Below are 14,656 nucleotides of genomic sequence, written 5' to 3'. Positions count from 1 at the left end.
TGAGGGAATCCCCAGCCAGTGTCAAAATGCCTGCTGTCAGGATGCTGATGCCGAGGGCACTGAGAGTAAAGATTGGCACTGAGCATGAACGTTAAAATTCAAGTCCAGACAACCTGCAGAGTTTTGAAATCTTGTTCCTTTGCTGCAAGCTGGATGGAAAATGGTCTTTCATCAGCACAGCCAAGGAACAGGGACCTATTGAACTGCGTTTATAAATCCCAGGTGTTCAGATGTTAAAATAGGCAGGTACAAGAGTATTAAAATAGCCAGAGCTTCAATGATGAGACCCAAAGCTAGGTGAGACTACAGTGGGCTCTGTGGGAGTCTGCAGCAGTGATGGGATTGCGTAAGGGGGTGGACACTTCAAGCATGGCCTGAAAATAAAACCAGACAGCTAAATTCTCCGATACAGGTGAGGACTGTCAGAATTCCCAAGTCCTGGGTTCCCACATTCCTGCACGTGGGAATGCAGAGCTGCCTCCACAACTTCTCCCCCACTGTGACTTCCCCTGGATATTTTAAACCTCCTCTCACCTACCTTCACATTGCACCCACGCTTCCCAATGGTGGGCTGAGACAGTCTTGTCTTCCAGCATAAACCTGCTCATGATCTCCCAAAGTCACTGTGGTGAGAGCACTGCTCTGCACCTCTCAGCAGACTTACATGCCCAGTCCTCAATTCAGACGCGCCTGTGCCATTGGGGTATTCCAGGTTATCCAAGACACTCACAAGAGGCTGAGTGCTGGGGGAATCTGTCAGAGCTCTGAGACCACCCATGGTTTGGCACTTGAACTACAACTGCCACGTCAGCAAACCCAGCTCTTGCTCCTTCCTGCCCCTGTTGTCACCGAGTGTATTCTGCTGCACCATGAGCTTCCTCACCATGAAGCTTCTGCAGAACAAATCACAACAGTGCCAGGGTGCAACCATGAGTGAAGGAACAGCTTCCCCTCTCCTTGAGTACCAGTCTGGCACCAGCATGGGATGCCCCAACTTTGTGTGATGCCGCAGCGCTGCCAGCAAGGAAACAGGGGCTTCGCCTGCTTCAGCAAGCATCTGAATGCTGTCCTCTGGGCTCAAAACCTGACAGCCAGCGTCAGCCATCCCACAGAAAGGGAACAGCCCAGCTCTCTGCCAGAGCATCATTTCATTCCCAGGTCTGAGAAATTATGAGGTACTTTCTTATGGAATTCAGCAATGGTGAAATTTTCCTCTTAACGGTGCAATAACCATCTTGGTTAATAAACTCTTCTTTCCTACTGCTCATGTACACCTCTGCACTCCTGGAGTAGGGTTATTGTCTGGCAAAAAGAACATAGCCCCAAGTGAGCATATAGCAAATGTGTCATCTCTCTGAGAACATTATTTGCTTGCTGATGACTTCAATCCATGTCTAATAGACTGACTGCAGGATTAGGAAGTGCATCGTATTCATCAGGGTGCTGGAAACAATTGATTAGATATTATCCAGTAAAGAGAGACTGTATTAGCATTGAAAATATGTCTCCACTCCTATTTGTGCTTGTGTGGCAAGGAGCCTGGGGTAACATCTCTTTACAAGTTTATCAGCCAGAACCTGTGTCTAATCTCCATTTTGCATGGAGGCTTGGACATGCTGAAATAAGCCCAGTCTTATGTATGGAACCTGCGTTCAGTGCCAAAGCAGGAGCATTAATTGACTATTTGCATGAGGTGTGTGAAATTAAGTGCACACATTTATCTGATGGGCTTGTGCAGAATCAGTGCATCTGCGGACTGCTTTTTCCATCCAGTCAGTCAGGAGCAGGCTGTAATGATTTTGGCAAATGAGAAGTCACCTTGAAATCCACTCCCCATCATTCAGGAAAATAAGGGATAAACTGAAATGACCAAAGATAATTTCAGATTACTTTTGCATAATGTAGTTTGAGGGCAAGATCAGAGAACCGAGAGACTCTGGTAAGGAGAAATATCTTCTGCAATTTGTATTCTGGGACCAGTGCAGCAGAAGATTTGCAGTAGTTCTTCATCCTTGCAATGGATTTGAGTCATGCTTTTCTCAGGCATCTCTCCTTTTTGTTTATGGTGTTTGTTGGCTCCTATAGAAGACGCAGGACATAATTAATGAACAGGGTGTAAATAAAAAGATCTCCACATTCCCCACGAGGCAGCAGAGGTTGTACACTGCTGTTATCCAGCATTCCACTCATTCCAGCCCCGCTCTGTATTCTGGGCAGTGGGAGATGACTACTGGAAAACAGAAAACATGCCATAGTTACAGGGATTACTTTTGAAAGTCAGTATTGGTGCACATCTTCCTCACCGCCATCCTGCAGCCATGTGCCACTTAATGCCTTTCTGCTACATCGTGCATTCTGGGCACAATTTGCAAAGCTCTTTGGAAAGGGAAATGAAGGAAATAAAGCTCACCCAGCGCACAGCACATACACCAGAGTTGGGAGCATCATCCAGCAGTGTCATTTCTCTTGTTTTCCGAATTCTCTGTGCTACAGCCTCGAAGCAGCCGCATCTTTTTACAGCCAATGCAACATCTTAAAATTCTGCCAGTGTCTCTGTGATTAATTCTGCAGAAGAGGGCTCAGCTCTGCAGCATTCCCTCATCCACTGAGCATGAGTGGTTTCAGAGCACTGACCATGGTGCCATGTTGCTCCAGCCACTGGTGTGGCTGATATCATGGCACAGCACTGCCCAGAACTCGTTAGGCTGCACAGTGTTAGCACTATACGCTCAGGAAGGGAGCAGGCATCTCTGTGGAGAAACTCCTCCTTTGCAGATCTGATCTCTCTTCTTGGACACGTACCAAGCAAGAACTTTGCTTTTCTTCTGTTTCACAAGCTAGAACTCTTGGGCCAGTCCAAATGCTGTTGTATATCCATAAGGACCAGTAGACCAGTCTCAGAAGGTCTCTATTCAGACCATACTCTTGCATAAGAACTTGAGAAAGTGCTGCCCTGAAGCAGAGTGTCAGAGCTTTGCCCTCTTTTTGCACTGCTTGCACTGATGCCAGAGGAACATGTTTCCTGATACAGCTTGTATCCTGAAATGGAGATACGGCCTGCGGTAGGCATGTCACCCCTGTGGAGGTCAGGGTCTGCAGTTCCCTCTATGCAGTAGGGATTGCAGTTACAGCTGAGTGTACATACAGATTCTCTCCTCTGCTGTATGCATGCACTCAGTCGCTGTCTGATCTGTGAAGGAAGGGAAGCCACTCTAAGTTGAAGGAGAGCCTCACTTCACTGTCAGTCTTTCACAAACCTTCTGCAAGCACAGGGCTCAGAAGCAGTTTCAGGATCTCTAAAGCTGGTCACTTGTGTAGCGGACATCAGACCTGAAGTCTTCTCAAGATGTCTTGCTCTGCCCCTGTTCTCGGAAGGCAATTCCTGTTTCAAACTGTGTTTACATGAGGTGCAGCACCTTTCGTGTACAAGGACAGCAACAGGTGATACCCAAGACAAAAAAACCCAAACCCACCAACAAAGTGAATGTATGGCAAAGTTTTAAACCAAGCTCAAGTGGCAAAAGGGATGTGCTCCATATTTGCACAGGAGCCTGCACATATGTTGTGTGAATTCTGCAAGACATTTCAACAGATGCCTTTTAAAACATTCACCCAGAGAAAGCAAACAATGTCACCTAGGAGAAGCTGATACAACCAAGCCTTCTGCTGCTCAGCTTCAGCTCAGCATCGCTTCAGTCCTCTGTCAAAGCACGCACTGCTCCCCCAGCACTGCCTTCTGCTCCCCCACTTGAAGGCTCAGCCACAAAGTCTCCGATTCTGATGCAAGCTCTTGCACAGGACTGTGCTCCTCAGGAAAATCTGGTGGTAGCTGATGACGTTTGGTTGCCTTCTGTGCCAAGGCTTAGCACCTCCTGAGCCATCCTGGAAGTGACATACTGTTACAGCATGCAAAGAACTGATGTGAACAGCCTCCGATTACAGTTTGTAACATACATCTTCTGTGTTTGTGGGGGAATGATCTGTGTTTTCACACTTCTTTTTTTATGTTACAAACACTGCTATTGACAATCTTCTGCATCTGTCATGAAGAACCTCAAAGAGGTTTATACATTTCCAGGTCAGATCCTCCATGGTGTAAATCAGCAGCTCTCCAGTGAGTGGTTGCCCTCATTTATATGAACTGGAGATGTGGGATTCTAAATTCAGTCAGTGATAAAAATATTTTGCATGTCAGGATGGTGCTGGGATTAGGTCTTTCATGGCTCATGGCTGAGAACTGAAGGGATAAGATGCAGAGAGGATGAGGTACACCAGCACATTGCAAGATGATGCCCTTAAATGCTACAATATATGCACACAGCATAATAATATACCTGAATCATATTACCCAGGGGCTATTAACATGAAGATGCTTCTGTACACAAGGTGCTTAACTGAACTATGTTACACGCTGCAACAGAGGGCGACAGGAATAATTTTGCCAATTAGAATGAAAGGAAAAACTACAGAAAGTAGAATTGCACTTGGGAAGCAGAGCAAAAGACAGACTAATGTTTCCTTGAGTTTGCTGCCTTTTCATGGGGATGCAGAAAACAACACATGGCTCTGGCAGCAGAGCAGCCAGGATGTAGGACTGTGGAGAACTGGGACTCGGACTCTTCTTTTGAGGACTAGGACCCATTGAATTTGAGGCTGTGCAATTGAAAACTTGACAGCCTGTTAACTCCTTCCACCTCTGAGAGTGCCTCATGCTCAAGGCTTGACATTGCATGGAAGCGGAGCTTGTTCAGAAAGGAAAATGCCTCAGTACAGTTGGTTCTGGCAGCAGACAAGCAAGGGGAATAATCCACAACTAGCTCTAGCCCCTGAGAGAAATGAACCTGTCTCAGTCCTCTGGGACTAGGGTGAGGCACGAGCCCCCAGCCGGGCTGAAGACAGTGCAGGGACCACCACAACCTTCTGCCATAGTCACAGTTATCCCCACACTGACAGCACCTCCAGCAGTGCAGATGGCAATGCCCTGCTCTGCCTCAGCAGTTTTACATGCTCTGGTTTTAATGATGCTGTGATTTTGCCTCCGGAACTTTTGGTCTTCTTCAGTGTCTCGCATTCACTAGGAATGAAGACACTGCTTCCCCTTGCTTATGGTCTGAGATCATCTGCTTGTGTAAGAGGAACCTGAGGCCAGTGTCAGAGCTATTCAGCTCATGTTGACCCTTTGCTTAAACAACTGCATTGTCACAGAGAGAAGCTCCTCAGGTGAGGATGGAGACACAGTTACACCACAGTTTTACTCCCCGAGCCTCAGTGTTTTATTTGCAATAGTCACTTGCTGGGTGGAATATGGGCCATGTCATGGGTGGCATAACAGGATTCATCTGCAAGTTAAGGCCTCCATACTCAGCAGCTGAGCTGCGCCTCAAGCTGGGAGGCTGTGTTAGCCCTGCCATTCTGAGACCACAAAAAGAGTGATTTCTTTGTCCAAACCCACAATTCATTTAGTCTAGAAAGCAAAGACCAGTTGCTTCAGCACTGAGCGCTTTAAAGGAAGTTGCCATTGAAGTCCTTTATCTGTTCTCAGCCCCAGGCTGTTCTCTCTCCCCTACATCACAGACTAAAGGAAGATCATCACACATGTCATCAGAGACCAGTCCCATTGCTTAAGTGCAACCATAGCCACAACAAACCAAGACAACGCCTCCACAGAGGTTGGCTCTGCACTGTAGGACATTGTTAGCAACTTCTCAGGTCAAGACAGGCAAATGGTGATACCGATTCACTGGTGACTTTGCTCCAATGTTGTAATACAACTCCAAAATACACAACAATCTCTGTACTTTGCTTTGCAAAGCAGCCAAATCTGAACTGGTATCCTCATCACAAAGGCAGCTTGTATGCACCAGAAAAGCTGTGACCAAGTTGTCCTGTCCTGGCAGATTACCGGGTTCATCTCTCTTCCAGATTTCATTAAAGCCCTGCTGCTTCGCAGAAAGAGCACTGTACATAATGTGTCTATTTGTTCTGTAGGTTATATTCTAGAGATCTGATTATCTTCTAATTTCCTCACATATATTTCTACTGGGGATAAATCTAATTTAAACAGTCCTTAATTGTTATGATTTTGTAAACAGTGTCTTAAACACAATAGACACAAAACTCTTAACAAATTGCTGGAGGAGATGTGACAGGGTAGGGAATCATTTTCATATCCTCTGGGATTGTCCCAAATTGAAGCTTCTGGTCTGATGTTAGAAAACTGATGCAAGAATTATTTCAGCAATATATCCCCCAAAGCCCCGTTACTGTGCAGGAAGGAAGATGCCCTGGATTTTGAAATGAAGAGAAGAGAAAGAAGGAAGTAAGGAAGAAAACATAAAGAAGAAGAGAGATGGAGACAGAAAAGAGAGAGAGAAAGGAGAGAAACAGATTAAGAGAAGCAGAGGGATTCACATACATGAATAGATAGGAATGTGATTAAAGTTCACACAGGTACAGCTGTAACATTGCCTCAGAGCGAACCCAGACATCAGCTATGGAAAAATACTTGGCCAAATTAAAACCTTGAAGTGAAGCGATTTGTTGCTTATGGTGGTATTTCTCAGATGATTATCAAATGCAATGAACTGACATACAAATTATGATATGAACTCCCTACTAACTATATTATTTAGCAATGTGCTTGTGATTTATCTAGATGTAAAAAATGTTTATACAAGACTCTCTTGGTTACCGTAATTAAATGTGCACTAAAGAGGATGAGATTAAACTCCAGTAGCAGTAAAAAGTAAAGCAATAAGCTTTACAGAACCCGAGCCCAGGCAGTCAATATGTATTCCTGTTATAGGCAGTGCTTCATTGCCTCAATTCTGGTTTGTGCCCTTTGCTTTTTTTCACACTTTAATTTTTGGGTTTTTTTAATAGGAAAATAAATCTATGTGCTTAATTTGTATAAAGACTGAATATCTAAGCGACAGAAACCAGTGTATCAAAGGATTTACCTGCTTTCATATGTAAAACCTACTGTGTTTAGAAACCAGTACTTGAGCGCTCACATTCACCTTTTACATGCAAAATCACTACATTTTATGCTGTTGAGTTCTTCATTTGCAGATGAAATCTGCAGCTGCTGGAGAACAAAACTCTAGAGCTCAGGAAACCCACATCAACCTTGTGAACTCAGAGTTGCTGAGGTCTGAAGTCTGTCACTGGATGCAGAGCTCAGGCTGAGGTTTCTAAAGGCCTGTAGATACCCCTATAATAGGATACTCAGTGTCCTAGAAGTGAAATAGGTACATGAATAGACTGATACCAGAAGAAGGTCAACAGACTTCTTTCAGATGTAGGAATTTCAGAGTCAGGCTGGCTAATTCACAGCCCTCAACAACAGTGGAAATGAAGTCCTGGTATTGCAGACTCACTTGCCTGTGGTCATTTCATCTCCTTTGAAAATCGTCTTCCCCAACATACCCCATTTTCCAAACCCAGGACAGACACGTTTCACCCCTCTGCAAACCCTCTGTGCCAGCCAGCTGGGGAGAAAAAAGAGACCTTCCCTCTGTGCTAACTGTGCTGCAAACAGCACTACGCTAATTAAATGATAGCAGCCTGACAGAACAGGTTATATGTGATCCCACCAGTAATTAGTAGTTATTCCTTCCTGTATCAGAAGAGTTCAGTGTAACCACATCGGTGACCTCACATGCATAACCCACTGTGAATGGCTGCCCACTGCACATCTGCATCACTCCCCACACTATGGTCCCACCACGGTTCCCAAGACCTTTGGGGAAACAAATGGGTTGGTGCCAGTTGCTTTACTTTTGCATAGGACTAGCCAGTACAGGAAGGGGAAAGAGGAGCACAGGGGACTTGGCTTTCATCCTTCCTCCACAAGGAGGTGTCCTGCAGGGCCCTACGTCTGCCACAACGCTTAGTCCCGGGGTTGTATGAGTCTGTAGACTCATTGTAATGGGAATTACAGGAGAAGGTAAGAAACCTGTGAAGCTCCTATGATGGTAGGAGGTGGAGAGAGATCACCAGCCTGCAGCAGCTGAGCTCTCATCTTGACAGGTCTTCTAAGTTTCAACAGCTCATGCTCCCCTTCACACATACCAGGTCAAGTGCATCCTTGCTGGGTGAGGCAGCACTTGGAGAGGCTGTAGGGAGCTCCTGCAGGCATGGGAGGGATTTGCTGGCTGTTCAGGCTGCAATGTTGGTTGTTCGGTGGCATGTCACCTCCAGTTGCTGCCCTGATTGCTCTGCACTGGTAGCCTGAGAACCTTTCTCTGATTTAACTTCAGTTCAGAATGAACTGAGCACAGGCCATGTGCAACACAGGGCATGTCTTGAGCCTCATGCTGCTCCTTTCAGGTGTGTCACTGCATGTGGGTGCTAGAGACAGGCTAAGGGACAGAGCTCATGAACATTGTGCTCAGAATGACAGCTTCTGTCCACCTACAAATCTACATCATCACAAGAAAATGTACCCCCTGTCCTACCCAGGAAGGGGATAATATTAAACCTATTGCTGAACGGTGTCAGAATCTGAACAGTAATTATGAATACTGCAATCTTTTGATGACTTATTTGAAAAGTCCAAATAACATTTTTTACACTTACCAAGCAATGGATCATCAGCACCAGCACACATGAATATCATGAACAAAAGTATCTATGACCATATGGATAAATTAGGAATAAAATATCACCCAAGAATAAAGTCTAACTCTGAATCATACGGTTATTTGTAGTCAGATCATTCAAGTCACTTTGTACAACCAAACTTTTAAGATACAGTATATGCAAGAAATGAATGCAGAAAAAAAGGTGAAAGTTTCTAATCAGAGATCTCTGTAAATCTGCTTTGATTTCTGTCTTTCAAGTACATAAAAAAGAAAAGCATTTGTCAGGGCCAGAGGGAAGTTATCTGTTTTAGCACATACCACTTTACGTTACTGAATGCAATAGGGACCTGATGAGGGAGCTGCATTAAAATTTCTGGGCAGAGACACAGATAAACAGGACTCATTTGGCTCTGCTGGGGCAGTTCTCAGAACCCAGCATATGCTAGATGTAAAGAACAAGTAAGACCAGAGAGAAGACAATAAATGTAACCCTATTACATACAGTATACAGTAGTCTGAAGAGCATTTGAATCTGTCAGTTCAGGTTCAATAAATACTCCTGTGTCAGTGCCAGGTTTAAAGCTGACGCTGTTTCTTCTGAGTTCTGGGGGACATGTTAGAAAACCCAACCCCTAATACCGTAGTCTTATAACTGAAAGTAACTTGCAGGCTGAGGAGCTGCCTGACCCATCCTCTAGGAAGGAGAAACTCCAAAGGTTTTAGGTGACCTTTTCAAGGGCAATTGTTCTCCCACCCTTTTTTGCAGCAAAGAGACATGGAAATTCCTATATAAGTACACAATCAATTCGAGAATAATAATCAAGAAGAAGTTTCAGTATTAAAAACAAATACCAGAAATATTGTTAACAAACACAGAGATTCAGAGCTGCAAGTGTATATTGAGATGAGATTTACCCATCCCTTACTGGTTCCTCAGCAGAAGGAAGGTTCCAGCTACAAATCCTGGAGGAATATATCACATTCAGAGGGTAAAGGATGCAGGAAAGAACAAAGACAAGACCAAAACAATGTAGCAGCAGAAGAGGAAAGAAAGCAGAGAGGACTTGGGGGTTCATTCACAGGTTGGACCGGTTGCACAGAGACGGGGGAATCACTGATTTGGGTGGCAGTGACAAGTCTGGGTTTGAATGGAGGCAGGAAGCTGCAGGTGATTTGACTGTAGTTTGTGATTGCTGTGATGCAGGGAGGGACTTGCTGCCCACACTCAACAGCTGATAGTGGGCCAAGGCCATTGAAAGAAGGAGGGAGCTAGGGCAGAGGAGGCAGAAGGGCTGGAGGACAGGAGGACAGGAGGACAGGAGGACAGGACTGAGCAGAGAGGAGTGGGGCTTCTGGCCATGGAGGAAGCGATGGAACATCTCCAGGCTGGGATGAGAGGGCGGAAACAAAGGGGAAAACTGGCTAAAGGATTACAGGGAGCATTCCCAAGTTTATTAGATCAGGAGGGCTGGAGAGAAAAGGTGCCAGTAAATGTGCTGAACCATGTGCAGAGCTAAGGCATATAAAAAGAGTGTTTTTCCGGAGCTCAGCAGGAGCACTGTCAGAAGGGGTATTAACACACATGAAGCTGTTTGGGTACGAAGACCAAACCCAGAGAGGCTTTGGAAGAGCTCTGGAAGGGCTGTTCTCACTCTTTAGAGGGATGACCACACAGGCCTTATGGTGGTGACAGGATGCCCCAGACATCCACTGAGGTGTCACTTCTGAGGCTACAGGGATAGGTCTGCGGTGGGTGTAGGGGCATGAAAGCTGCTCTGGGTTTCTTTAAGTTCCCAGGTTCAGAGAAATGCCATGTGGCCACAATAGAATAAAGGGAATTTGGAAGGGTGCAAGAGCAACCACTGGAACTGGTTGAGAAGGAGGCACTTCCCTTTATGCAAGTAGGCAGGGGGAGTCCTGAATGTCTTCATGGTCTTTACCTATCCTGCATACTAGAAACTGGAGAGACATCGTGCAGTGAATCAGGGGCTTCAGCAGATTATCCCAAACAGACCCATGCATGTATGGACTGGACAGCTTGGATTTAGCTGTGAAACCAAATTCTGGCTGCATACTGTTATGCCCAAATCATGTCATCTTAGGAGCCCTTGCCCCCCGTTCACTGTCCTTCTAACCTATCTTAGAAATATGCACAAGCAGCACTATAAGTTGAGCAGTTTGGCTGACAAGATGGACTTTTTATTGTTGGTTGTCATTTTTATGGTCTTGGTTGCTTAAATTTGACAGCACCTTCCTGATGTGGAAGGGAGAAAGGAGCAATCAGACATGGGGAAACACAAGGGTGATAGGTAAAGTTATAAAAGACAGAGCCATATTTCATTGTGAGCACTATTTTAAAATATGGTCCTATATTTAATGTTAATGGAAACCATCATTCATGCATCATTGCCATAGGAACATTTCTATTAACATTAAACATTCTTCGATACCAATAAATGCTACTGGCTGGCAGAGGAAAGTTACAACATGTGTAATTTTGCTCTTTGTTTTCTCTTACCATGTGTAGGTGTCTGGGTGGCACTGTTTAGTATCAGGTGATTATAATTTTGCTCTTGGTCATCTGAAATTCACAGAAAAAAAACAAAATCCCTTTAAGAAACGGAGCTCAGCATAGCCACTGATCTGCAGATGATAATTACAGCTCACAGCGTTCACAGGAAATCTCAGCATGATTAAAGAAAGGAGGAGAAAAATGCTTAAGAAAGCAGAAGAGTCTGTTATGTAGTTCACTTAAAATTCCAGATGCAAGACGAGCATGATAATGGGAAACTGCCCCCCTTGTGCTGAGCCTGTAAATTAGAGTTATCTGCAAAGGTGAAGAGCATGTCCAGACAGGAGCAAACCACCGCTGGTGTACCAACATCAGTGGTGTGTTCCCGGGAGCTGCTGGAACCTCGCAGCGCCTACTCCACCTCCATCCAGCATGGAGGTTTTCAGGACATTAGCCCCAACCACATGAAAAACAGACTTTCCCTCTGTGACCACAACCTCAACAACAGCGTCCAGTGTGAGTGCATGGAAAGATGAAATAAGTGGCATCATAAATGAGGGAGGTGGATTTAAATAGTTGCAGATTTCCGTCCCGTGAGAAGTGAGAATGCTGCGAGACCTGATGCATTCAGTCTTAAAAGCATCGTGCTGCAAAGTAAGAGTGATCAATGGCAGGACGACTGCTACCATGGTGGTTAGTAACTAGTCTTTGGGTTGGAAAACAACTTTCTCACTGTAATAAAGCCATTAGATAAGCAACTGCTGATAAACTTCTTTCGTCTTTAGTTTCCAGACAAGCCTTCAATAAGGAATAAACTCTTCAACTGGATCTTTATAACCCATTATGGAACTGTAGGCTATAAATGTAGGCTATGGAACTATAGGCTGAGAAGAGATTCCAAGAAATCTTCTTGCATCTCACGCTCTCCCAGTGCAGGATGGACTAGTCGGATAATTTGTCTGCTATTCTTACAACCCTGTCACCGATATTTCACTTTTTCCCCAGAAGCTCTCTTTCATTACATCTTCCTTACTGCCTTTTAGGCCAGCTGTTTCTTTCCTGTCCAGGAGGGACATGGAGAAAATCCCCTTTGTTTCTGCAACAGCTGTTTATGATAAAGCGTATGTGTTCCCTTAATTTTAGTCTTCAAGATAAACAGCGTCATATCCTTTATGTTTCCCTATAAAACTTGCTTTGCCTTTGATTACTGTTATTCTAGCACCCTGTGCTCTCTCCAATTGACCTTGATCATCCTCAAATCTGAATACAATGTGGGATATGTTTCTGGGAAGAGACCTTGCCAGTATAGAGATGAGTGAATGGATTTTTCCCAGTCATCCACTCTTCTTCACAGCAACTTACATCATCTTTTTCTTTTCTGGTTCTTGTAAAGTTTATGATCCTCTGTCATTCCTTACTGCTTTTTCAAAGAAATGCTACCTGTCCAATGGGTCCTCAACAAATACAAGTCTTTTTAGTATTCCTGTTTCAGTCCAATATGTGGCATTTTTCTCCATTTAATCAATTTATTTTCAGTCTATTTCTCCAATTTGTCAAGAACATTTTAAATTCTACTCCCACCCTCTAATAGATTCCTGGTCATCCAAGCTTCATATCATCTGCAAATTTAATAAGCAAATTCCTTTCCACCTGTAAAAGAGAAAAAGACTAAAAGCAGAACCACATCATTTCATCCTTCTGATATTTAGTTACCTTTTATGTTTAGTCAGCTATTATGGCATGTACCCCATAGAGGTTCATTAAGAACATACTTCTCAACTTAGTCTCACATTACTTTCCCAGAAGCCTCTGAAAATGTTGCTAAGGTCATGTTCCTTCATACCAACTATTAATCCCTGGGCACAAAATAAAAATAAAACTAAGATTAGTTTGACATGATTGGTTTCTGATAAGTCCATGTTGGCTGCTCCTTTATCTCACTGGAAACTCATCTCCCTGCACAGCATGTTGAATGTCTGTGTACAGCCAGAGTTAAAACCAGAGGTTATTTATTCGGATGACAACAGACTGGACACATTGGTTTACTTCTCCATCTAGAAAAGAGGCAATCATTATATACCCAGACAGCTGAACTATAGAAAGGGTATCGATCTGGCTAGAAGTATGCAATGAGCAAACCTTGAAATGAGACCAGGTTAATGTAGATACCTAAAGCGCCCTTGAATACGTGGCCTACAGGTTGCCTAAGTTAGAATGTTCCTTTAGATCCTTCACTGCTGATTACTTTTAGCCAGCAGTAACCACTTTTGTCAGTTCAGTTTCTGTTCCTTCACATAGTCTAATTCCACTTTAGCTTGAAAACTGGACCAGAGGATGGGTGGGACAAATAAGACAACGCATATTTCTGGAGTGCCTGTAACTGTCCATAGGGATTTTCAGAGATACAGAACCAGATGGGACTCTTTTCATCTAGTTTCCAGCAAGCATGATACAGGATCCCGCTCCTCAGTTTCTGAATTAGGTTTTAACTGTTTCTGGAGTTCAAACAGACCTTTTCAGTAATAAGATTTTATAGAAGTGTATATGATGGCAAGTCTGATACATGCCTAAAAGAAATAGCTGCAGTATTTTTAGTCTTCATTACCAAACCCCACAATATACTTAAGGTCTTAACCGTATCATCTGATTTCAACTCCACAGAGTTGTCTGTGGCTGTCCTGCATCAGCGAGCCATTGCTGCTCTCAGCACTTCAGATGTTTCTCACCAGTACTGAGCAGAGGGGAAGGACCCCTTCACCAGCAACACTCCTCCAAATGCAGTCTAGGATGCTGGTGGCCTTCATTGCCACAAGGGCACATTGCTAGCTCTTGTCCAACTCGGCGTCCATCGCGTATTTTGGGTTATTTACCCACCATTTATTACCTTATTTATAAGTTATTAAATCTATTTTGAAACCTAGGTAGTGGGTGATGAGCCTGTTGTACAATTTTATGACCTCTCCTTGGCATTCCCAGTTGATAAGTTCACTGACCAGGACTAAATTGCTATACAGACACTTCTCTCCTGAAAGCCTTACAGAGTGAAATGTTCCCCTAGGAGGTCACCACCTTTCTACATGCTTTGCATTGTAGCCTGTGGCTCCTGTGCTAGTCCCTCTGGGTTTCAGGCAGGTGTAGGGCTGCAGTCATGCAGAGTAGCTAAGGACAGCAAGGACTTCCAGCCTGGCCACAGAAAAGCTACATTTACAAAGCAACTCACAGAAAACATCCAAACATCCAAACTGTTTGTTTTCTTCCTGTCTAATGTTGCTTACACACCACAGGAGCTGACAGATAAAAGCTTACACAGAGATGGAGACACGTGTGCGAAAAGCAAGCACTTAAAACAGTGGCTGACATAACTTGAACGCGTTCATTGCTCCTGAAGGGAAACAATGGAGGTTTCTCTCTCCTGAAAGCACTGAATACTCCATTGCAGTCACTTACTCTTACAACCTTGCTCCTGGGTGAAAGTGAAGTATGTCTGCATTGAGGACACTTACACCTGCATCTACATGCATAGGAACTACTGTCTTTTGATTCTAATCAGCTTTCCATT

The 14,656-nt window shown here is 44.2% G+C and overlaps 1 protein-coding gene across 2 annotated transcripts in view; it reads right to left on the bottom strand.

The window, feature by feature from the left end:
- SHISA6 (shisa family member 6) overlaps window positions 1-14,656 on the bottom strand; it is a 228,808-nt gene that overhangs the window by 11,702 nt on the left and 202,450 nt on the right. Inside the window, exon 4 of one of the 2 annotated variants that reach the window (XM_065693875.1) lies at window positions 11,104-11,166. The exons of the other annotated variant lie outside the window; for it this stretch is intronic. Within the exon in view, the coding sequence (XP_065549947.1) occupies window positions 11,104-11,166 (63 nt within the window). The remainder of the gene's footprint in view (window positions 1-11,103; window positions 11,167-14,656) is intronic. 2 annotated transcript variants of the gene reach the window in all.

The sequence above is a fragment of the Lathamus discolor genome, chromosome 13 (genome assembly GCF_037157495.1).
Source record: "Lathamus discolor isolate bLatDis1 chromosome 13, bLatDis1.hap1, whole genome shotgun sequence".
NCBI lineage: Eukaryota > Metazoa > Chordata > Aves > Psittaciformes > Psittacidae > Lathamus > Lathamus discolor.
Note: the sequence above shows the minus strand (reverse complement) of the source record. Positions and strands in the feature narration are given on the sequence as shown.